This window comes from Sinocyclocheilus anshuiensis, unplaced genomic scaffold, assembly GCF_001515605.1.
Source record: "Sinocyclocheilus anshuiensis isolate Anshui unplaced genomic scaffold, SAMN03320099.WGS_v1.1 scaffold767, whole genome shotgun sequence".
NCBI lineage: Eukaryota > Metazoa > Chordata > Actinopteri > Cypriniformes > Cyprinidae > Sinocyclocheilus > Sinocyclocheilus anshuiensis.
In genome coordinates, this window is record NW_015551124.1 from 1,282,957 (window position 1) to 1,293,489 (window position 10,533).

At 34.2% G+C, this 10,533-nt stretch overlaps 1 protein-coding gene across 1 annotated transcript; it reads left to right on the forward strand.

The window, feature by feature from the left end:
- Nucleotides 1-5,853: 5,853 nt before the first annotated feature.
- LOC107663145 (ankycorbin-like) lies at nucleotides 5,854-7,561 on the forward strand. The gene has a single exon (XM_016453306.1). The coding sequence runs from the start codon at nucleotides 5,886-5,888 to the stop codon at nucleotides 7,239-7,241; it is 1,356 nt and encodes a 451-aa protein (XP_016308792.1). The 5' UTR covers nucleotides 5,854-5,885; the 3' UTR covers nucleotides 7,242-7,561.
- Nucleotides 7,562-10,533: the final 2,972 nt, after the last annotated feature.

Sequence of the window (10,533 nt, forward strand, 5' to 3'; positions counted from 1 at the left end):
ACAGTTTGAATGCATGGATCATATTCATAAGATCATCAAGCGCTACTGTGATCTGTACACTCGCTGATTTTTAATTACACTCTTATCTTTTAATATGAAACACTGTGAGAATGAAGCAGGTCCAAGCTGTGCTTTAGCCGTAAGTGAGAAAATCCCAGCAGGATCCACACATGCTTCCGTCCATCCATACGGTCCAAATGCGCTCTGAATGCCGCTGAAGGAGAAATCAATGATGGCTGAGTCACAGGCATTTACATCTGCTCTCAAACAAGACAACAAGAGAGAGAGAGAGAGTTTATCACTACTGATTTGTCTTGGTTTGATTTATGCATCAACATGCAACAGCAAAAGTTTTCAGAAAAGAATCTGCCAATCAATCAATCAATGCTGCTTCTGCTAAAATACAGCCATGAAAGAGTTAAAAGAGACAATTCTCTTGATCTAGTGTTTTAAATATGTCATTCACCAGAGGGACTGAGTGAGTTTCATTAATCTTGTGCCCCAGGACAGATTTTTGCTCCATCGTCACATCCGGCTCAATGATCGTGATGAGCTCTGAGATGGTTAATTTAGTGGATCGTTTCAGTGATAGCATCAATAAAATGGTCTGAAACTGTTAAAAAAAAAAAGGGGAGGTCAAAGGAGATCTCCAAATATACCTACTACAAATATTAGGAATAAATATTAAATAATTTTTTTGAATTAATTTCTAAATAAATTTCTAAATAATTGTCTAATAAATGTCTAAATGAATAAATACACATCTAAAGAGATTTCTGAATGAACAAATCATAAATAAATAATTAAAATAATAAATAGGTTTAAAAAAAAACAAATGTATAAATAAATTACATTTATTTATTAACACATTTATTTATTTATTAATAAATTACATCAGCCACTTTTATAAGCCCTGCATCTACACACATAATAGCTGCAAAACCCAGTTTAAAAAAACTTTCTGAATAAACAAAACATCTGAATACATTTCTAAAATAAAATTTATTTATTTATTTCACTTAGTTCCATACATACATCTACAGAGAAAATAGCTGCAAAACTCTAAAAGTCTAAAATACTTTAACAAACAAAGCACCTGAATACATTTCAAAAAAATAACATTTAAATGGATACATTTATAAAGAATCCATTTCTATTTTAGGTATTTATTTATTTATATCAATTCCATACGTTCTACATCTGCAAACGCAATCCTAGTTTGCACACAATGCATCTTAAATAGTATCAGCATTAATGCATCTAAAAACGTACATTGCTTCTGGGATGAATTGAGGTTAATTTAGTGCAATAATTGCTCCTGTAATTATGAAGCTGCATGGTTTAAAAATATACCAAATTAATTTTGTGATGCATTGGACAACACTGCAGACAAATACAGTACATGTCAACCATGAGCTGAAGAGAATCTGAAAGCAGTGAAGGTGTGATTATAAGACTGTACTGGGTGAAGTGCTCACAGCTCTCGCTCTCTATTTCAGCCTTTTACATGGCCAAAAAAAAATCCCTTTGAATCTTCGCAGGCAGCCACTCGGCTTCAAGTGAGTTATTGTGTCGGTTCAGTCGGTTTGGACGACAGGAGACAATCTTTGACCGACCGCGCCGGACTCAAGGAGAGACTGTTGCTATTTAAAGATCTGTGGTTCTGACAGGCATTTTAAACATCTATCTGTGAAATTCTGGATTCTGATAATGACAATAAAGTGTACAGTACATTTAATTTACCTAAATTGGATCATTCCAATGGTAGCTTATGGCACTTTCCTAGAAAATGGACTGAAAATCCACAAAAGTCAAAGGAGAACTCCAAATATACCTTAAAGAACAATAAACATACATTTCTTACAAAAATTAAAAATATAATAATAATAATTAAATAGGTTTTTTAAATATTTTTACAGAATACAGTTCTAAATAAATGTTTAATTAAATAAATGTCTTAAAAAATCTAAAAAAAACATTTCTAAAAATAAGAATTGGAAACATGGTTTTAGATTTAGCTTAAAACGTCTAATTAAATTTCTAACATTTCAAATAAATAAATAAATCGTTTCCAGAATTGGAATTTATTTGGAAACTAAAATGTATAAATACATTTCTAAATACATACATTTATGAATAATTTCCAAATAAATAAATAAATATGGGAAAAAATGGTTTTAGATTTGGCGTAACATTTCTAAACCAATTTCTAAATAAATCAATTTCTAAAATAACTAAAAAACTGAATTTGAAACATAGTTTGAGATTTGGCCTCAAATGTATAAATACAGTTCTAAATAAATGTGTGTATGTGCATTGATGTATGAATGTGCATTGAAACAATGTGAATTGTGAAAAGTGCAATACAAATAAAATTGTATGGGGGAAAATTTGGATTTAATATACACCAAGTCTTCTGAAATCATATTTGTTTTTTCTTCATGTGCATCATATTTGATGTACGAGATATGATGCATGAGAAATGAGATATACTGTATGTCAAGTCTTCCGAAGTCCTATTTGTTTTATGTGAGTACTAGACTGAAATTAAACTAGTTTTTCACTGAAAATTAAATTTTTGACTCAACCATTAGAGTTTTTCTGCTTCCAACAATGTACTGGGAATATAAACATCAGGACTTGATTTGCTTTATTTCGTCTCTCTTAATGGCAAATCACTGAACCGTTGTCAGAAACCAACTGATCCACATCTTCTTGAATCTCTCATATATTTATAGCTGTCATCTTCATCACAGAGAGCAGGTTTCTTTTGACGAGAGATTTTCAAGTGGAGATTATTTTGATCAGAAATTGAATTACCCAGCAGTGTCTCGGTGAAGCAGCTCCCATCCGCTCCATGTGTGTCATTATGTTGATAAAATCACTAACATCCAAGCAACAGGTCGCCCTGGTTATTGGGAAATGCATTAACCCGCAGCGAGAGACTTCTGTCTGGTTTGGAGTGATCAACGTGACCTGAGACGCAGGTAATGCGCTAGTGACATTTGCTAAGGTGGATTTTCAGGGTGTCCTTGTTGATTGGATCATATTTATGGTTATTTGGCAGCTGCTTTTATCCAGAGCAACTTACATTGCATTCAAGGTACTCACCAGCACAATATTAGTGAGTTATGGATGGTTGCTTGGTGGCCCAAATCAAAACCTATGATATATGATATATGAGATTTGTTATAGGAAGAAATAATATATAATGTATGATATGAGGTGTGAGATATGATGCATGAAGAGTGAGATATGATGTTTGAGATATAGTGCATTAGAAATGAGATATTTGATGTATGATATATGATGTATGAGAAATATATAATGTATGAGATATTTAGGATAAATTAGAAATTTGATGTACGAGATATGATTAATGAGAAATATATAATGTATGAGATATGTAGGATAAATTAGATATTTGATGTATGAGATATGATTGATGAGAAATTAGATATTTGATGTATGAGAAATATATGATGCATGAGATATGTAGGATAAATTAGATATTTGATGTATGATGGAAAAAAACAGTTAATCTTTAAAAAATGAAGCATAGCTATATATAAACCCATATAGGAAATAAAAGAGTTATCGAATAAGCTTGTTCTAAACTCCTGAAACATTGTTGTTTCGTATTTTAGAGTAGTCACTGCAATTTATGAAAGAAATCAATTAAATTTGTATGTGGGAGTGTGTGTGAAAAAAGCAGATGTAACCCCCCTTTGTAATCCTTAACATTTTCATGAGTAACTGTAATTTAATTACATATTTTTTCTCAGTAACTGTAACTGATTACAATTACTTTGATTTTGTAATTAAATTACGTAATTCCGTTACATGTAACTAGTTACTCCCCAACACTGTTTATGAGAAATTAGATATTAGATGCATGAGATATTTGATGTATGAAATTTGATGTATTAGATGATGTATGATATGAGAAATGAGATGTGGGATATGATGTATGAGATGTGTATGAGAAATCAGATATTTGATGTATGAAATATGATTTATGAGATACAATGTAAGAGAAATTAAATATTCAATGTATGAGATATAATGTTTGAAAAATTAGATATGTGATGTATGAGATGATGTATGATGTATGAGAAATTATATTATGTATGAGATGATATAATAAATATGAGATCATTTATGTATGAGAAATTAGATATTTGTCATATGAGATATAATGTATGAAAAGTGAGATGTGATGCATGATATGAGATATGAGAAATTAGATTTCTGATGAATTAGATATGATGAGAAATTATATGATGTATGAGATGACAATAAATATGAGATGATTTATGATGTGAAATATGTTGTATGAGAAATTAGATATTTAATGTATGAGATATGATGTATGATACGAGATATTAGATGTGATGTATGAGAAATTAGATATTTGATGTAAGAGAAATGATGTATGAGATATAATGAATGAGAAATTAGATATATGATGTATGAGATATGAGAGATTTAATGTATGAGATATGATGAGAAATTATATGATGTATGAGATGACAATAAATATAAGATGATTTATGATGTGAGATATGTTGTATGAGAAATTAGATATTTAATGTATGAGATATGATGTATGATACGAGATATGAGAAATGAGATATGATGTATAAGATATAATGTATGAGAAATTAGATATTTGATGTATGAGATATGATGTAATGAGATGTGATATGATGTATGAGATATGATGTAATGAGATGTGATATGATGTATGAGATATGATGTAATGAGATGTGATATGATGTATGAGATATGATGTAATGAGATGTGATATGATGTATGAGATATAATATGAGATATGATGTATGAGATATAATGTATGAGAAAGTAGATATTTCATGTATGAGAACTTATGTATGAGATATCATAAATGAGATGTGATGTATGAGATATAATGTATCACATATGAGATATGATGTATGATAAATTATATATATTATGTGTGAGATAGAATGTATGAGAAATGATATATGATGTATGAGATATATGATATATGAGATATAATATATGATGCATAATGTATGAGAAATGATAGATGTATGAGATGTATGATTATATGCAATGCATGTTATACTGTTATAATGATAGATGTATGATTATATGCAATGCATGTTATGAATGATGTATGATGTTATATATGATATGAGAGCTACTGTATGATATGATCACTAAACCAATAAGAGCAGTAGGTACAGTGATGTCTGACTTGGCAAACACCACTAACAATTTCCTATTCTGAAAAAAATAGCACATCTACTGAGCAATAATTAAAGTTAATTAAAAGTGTTGTGAAAATACATATTGCAACCCTTTGTAAATTAGTTTTGGAGCAGATGTTGATGTGCACAGTTGTGTCAGCCGGACTGAGTCAGAATGTGTGTTAATCTGCATACTAACGAACCGTCACTGCAGGTTCATCAAGCATGACTCAGGGATTTAAACATCCATAATACACCGACTTGACCTTTATAAACCTTACAAAGCCCTCTGTGATTCTGTAAATGTATATATATTTGTTATACACCCAAAGAGAAGGCCATTAACGCTGTTGCTCGGGCAACGGATCCTTTTATGTCCAACCTGACAGGAGAATAAAACAAACCTGTGTTTTTACCACTGAGTAATTCTTGTCATCGAATTAGTTCATCTCTCTCCCCTCCTGGCTGAGAAAAGAGGAGGTGATTGTGAATGGACCCATAGCAGCATTGCCGCTCTCGGATGGCTGTTTCTGTAGCAACAGGGGAAGGGCGTGCAGAGCGCTGAGGTATAAAAACACAGACAGTTTCTCAGACGAGACTCAGAAACTCTGAGCTGCCTGCAAATAACCACCACGAAACTAACTCCAGATCATGATGCTGAGGCCGAAGGACTTGTGTCAGGGATCTGGCACCAAAACCTTCCTGGAAGCCATGCAGAGCGGGAAAGTCCACTTGGCTCGGTTCGTCCTGGACGCGTTGGACGGGCGCATCATTAACGGGAAAGCCGAAAACGGGCGTACGCTTCTGATGCACGCCGTGTGCCTTCAAGAGCACGTAACCAGATCCAAATTCACCCAATTGCTTCTGGAAAAAGGCGCGGATGTGAACGCCCGGGATGACCACGGACGCACAGCCTTGAGTCTGGCATGCGAACACGGACACTTGGATTCGGTGAAGCTCCTGGTGCAATTCAATGCTGATCCAGAGCTCACAGACACGTGGGGAAACAGTGCCCTCATGTACGCCGCATGCGGAGGACACAGCCAAATCTTGGAGTTCCTAGTCCGGGCGTTCAAGAAGCTCGGTTTGCGACTGGACCGCACGAATCACGCCGGCCACTCGGCCATCCAAGTTGCTGACTTCTTTGGGCACATCCAGTGCACTCAAACCCTCAACGGGTGTGGAAAGAAGATGATGAGTCCGACGAACAGCACGGGAGAACCCACCGAAGACCTGCGGTGGCCCAATCGCCTCCCGAAGCAGGTTCTGGAGAGGTTCTCGAAACAGATCCAAAGCAAGCACGAGGAAATCCTCCCGGCCTTGTTTCAGAGACAGCTGCGCGTCGGCGACAGCAACGGCCTGCGGATCCGCTTCAGACATCCAGATGCCAACCAAAGCCTCAGCAGATCTGAAGACGGAGCGGATCTGCTGTTCGCTTCGAAACAGATTCAAAACTCGGTGCTGAAAAAGGTCGGAAGCGCAGAACGCGAGACGGACGGCGACGTGCCACTTTGGGGGAAAACGAGGTCGTTTAATCTTGACCTCAGAACCGGAAGGAAACAATCCTATCAGGGCGACGTGCAAGAAACCAACAGATCTGCGAGCAAATTCAAAAGAGCGTCGCTGCAAGACGAAAAACCGCTTGTGGCGAAGTTCTACAGCACAAAAACGACTGACAACTTCGAAATCAGAAAAGAGGTGCAGAAGCGTGGCAGCATTCCCAAAACGACCAGGCAGAGCAAACTTCTGCTCAGTCGTGAAGAACTCGAACCTGAAAGAATCAAACCTCACTCTTCTGGGCTCTCCAGACTCCTGCGCAGATTCACGGCTCCTGAATTCATGCGACACATCAGAGACTGTCCCAGCGACGCCAGACACAGTAGAAGAAAGATGTCCCGGTCCGAGACCTTCCCGTTCTCACACACGCACATGAGAGTGAACAGCCAGCCGAGTGTGGACAGCATCAGCGCGGTGAGATGCGAGTTTGAGAGCAATCCTGCTCTTTAATGAGCTTTTAAATGCACCATGTTTAGAGTAAAACACTCATGTGGGCATTTAGAAAGATGTTTATGACTACCACAGAGACATTATAAATAGCCGTGTACTTTATGAGTGTAAAAACTCGAGCTCTTTTGAGACTTTTAACTGCTGCTGCTCTCAATGTCTTTCACTGCCTCTGTAGATTCATTAACGTACTTCGGCTAATTGAATTACTGCTGACATTATTATGCACTGCTAAAGAGTGTCTGTGCATTAAGTACTTACATGCTTTTATCATGCACGCATGTTATAGCCTATTTTTATAAGCAAAGTGATTTGTGATTTGCATGCATTAAAATACAGTTTTGTATATCTATGCATAGCCTATCTATGATGTAAATAGTTTATATTCTGCATTCTTTGATAGACAAATATAATAAAGCAACTGTATAAACTGTATGAAAGAGACAAATATATGAATAAAGCATTTGTGTACGCTTCAAGCATCTGTGTATAAGAAATAAAACTTTATATCGGTGTTTTTTTATATGCATGATTTATTCTTTAAAAAATTGAAACGTATAGTTCTCTTCATCAACAACCAACACACAAACAAGCACACGACACATGTTGTGGAAAGAAGGCTGATTATGAGTCGTGTGTCCTCGACTGCGTCATGTACACAAACACAGAGCTGTGCAAACTAACGAGGGGCTGTTCACACCAGATGCGTTCCTGCATTCAAACACAGATGGAGTGCGACTTATAGAAACAAACGCAGGAGTTCGGAAATACTTTTCACTTGACATTCGTTATTCAATTCCCTTCTACTGCTGATTTCAAATCTCATTTCTGCATATTCAAACTGAAGTTTGATCAATAAATTGTGGTCTGTTCCTCACAAAAAGCATCATATGATTCATTTCAAAAGCTTTTGAATACAGTGCATGAGTGATTTGCATGATTGTTTTTTTCTTGCTGTTGTCTCTACACTGCAAAGTTTTAAATAAAACCAAGATTACTGGTGTTTTACAAGAAAATATTATTTCAGTTTACGTTTATATTTAAAAATGTCATATTTAATTCAATGTAATAGTTGCCTTTTCTTTGTAATTGTTTGTGAAATTTACAGTTAGAGTTTAACAATTTAGAGTTTTCTGAGTTCAAATAGTTTTGTAAAGGAAATTATATAAGCATGAAACAAAAAGGCAACTGTGGCTTTTTATCTCACAATTTAGAAAAAAAGTCAGAATTGTGAAATATAAACAGAATTGTGAGGGGAAAAAGTCAGAATTCTACTTTACATGTTTACAATTCGTACTTTTTATTCTCTGAATTCTTAGTTAACATCTAGTGATTGTGCTTCGTTTATATCTCACAATTCTGACTTGCAAATCTGAGGTAATATCTTATAATTATGAGTTTAAATTGTAATTCTGAGTATTTTTTTATTTTTTATTCCGTGGCACAAAAAAATGCATTGCGAGATGCAAACTCCGAATTCAGAGAAAAAAGTCAGAACTGCGACATATAAGCTTAGAATTAAACCTGTGGCGAAAACAAGCTTCCATAGGAAAGACCTGCATAAAGATTCTTCAAAAACTGCTCATTTTACGCTGACAAAAATAGCAATTAAATGATCTTCATTTTACATATGCGTACACTTAAAAATAGTGTGACAACATGTTTCCAGTGTGAACGGCCCCAAACACAAACCGACATCTCTCCTGCTCTCTTTTAATCTGTCAGTGTGATCATTTAGGAAACATCACAGTCCAACAGGATGCAAGAATATCACAATGAACGCTGCATCCAAAATTTAAACACACACACACACACACACACCAACAAACAGACCTTTCCTTTCCTCTCTCATAATTAAACAAATGCAAATATGGGTCATTTCTCACTCTGATTATGTACATTATTTGTTCTTCTGACGCCTGACCGTCAAATCAGCAGTTTAAGAAATCAGGAATGAAGCGCAGATGCAATATTTACACGGTTTACAAACCATTCACAGTACCCTTTCCAAAAGCAGGTGCTTGTCAATCCATTGAAAACTAATACTAAATCGGTCATTAAAATATATACAGTTGGTTACAATGGCTCATAAAAACCTTTCACATCTGTCAGTGCTACCAGCAAATGACATCGCTTCACCACCTTTTCTGAAGAAACACTTTCGTTCCTCAGTTTAAGATTCAAGCCACTGTTTAGCCATGCAAGCCAGTCTTACGAGCTGTAAAAGCACAGGTGAAATATGTGCCTTCTGTGGCTTAAAATCTCTTTCAGCCAGCCCAGACCGAATCTGCGGACATTCACATTTTCTGTGCTGATTCTGGATGAAATATTAGCATTCAAAACTGGTAAAAGGTGTTAAACAGAGCTGAAAGTAACACACCATCATTGGTTGTTTAAAGTAAAGATTTGCAATGTGACCAAATACATGCTGCAAGTAATTTTATATCACAGTAACAGTACAATGATTTTTTGAAATTGTAAATAAAATGAGGATTTTTGGAGTGCGTTTTACAAGAAAATACTGTTTCAGTCTTTCGACTTCAACATTTCATGTTTAATTTAAAGTTACTTGCTATTTCTTTATATTTAATTGTGAAATTTATTAGAAATTGCTTATGTTTGACCATTTTTTTAAAATCTTTTTATGGAAACTCAACCCAAAAAGGTTTAGATTTAAATTCAAATAACAACATATTTTAAAATCTGATTGGATGAGCCACATTTGGAGCTGCTGATATTTATGCAATAATACATGCACAAATTGTAATTCTGCAGATTGTAGATAAATAAATATCAGTGTAATGCTTTACAATACGTTTCAATTAGTTAATGTTGGTTAACTACATCACTGCCTTGTTACAACCAAAACATGGACGTTTTTCAACAGATACGGAGACTAATTCAGTTTCTACAAGGTTGTATAAGGTTCTTTTTATTATTAATTATATGGTGTGTTATTTCTATTTTATTTTATTTTTAAATAAAATTAATTTTAATTTAATTTAAATAATTTAATACATTAAATGTGGCCTCAGCTTCAGATAATAAAGCTGTTGAAATTTTTTATTTTATTTATTTTACTTTTTAATTACATTTCATTTAATTTGTTATTTTTATTTTATTTCATTTTAAATTAAATTAAATTAAATTTATATAATATAATATAATACATTAGAATCTGAAGCTGAGGCCACATTTGAAGCTGTTGAAAATTATTTTAATTAAATTTTTAATTTAATTTAATTTAATTTAATTTAATTTAATTTAATTTAATTTTCCGAAATTATATTTGGAT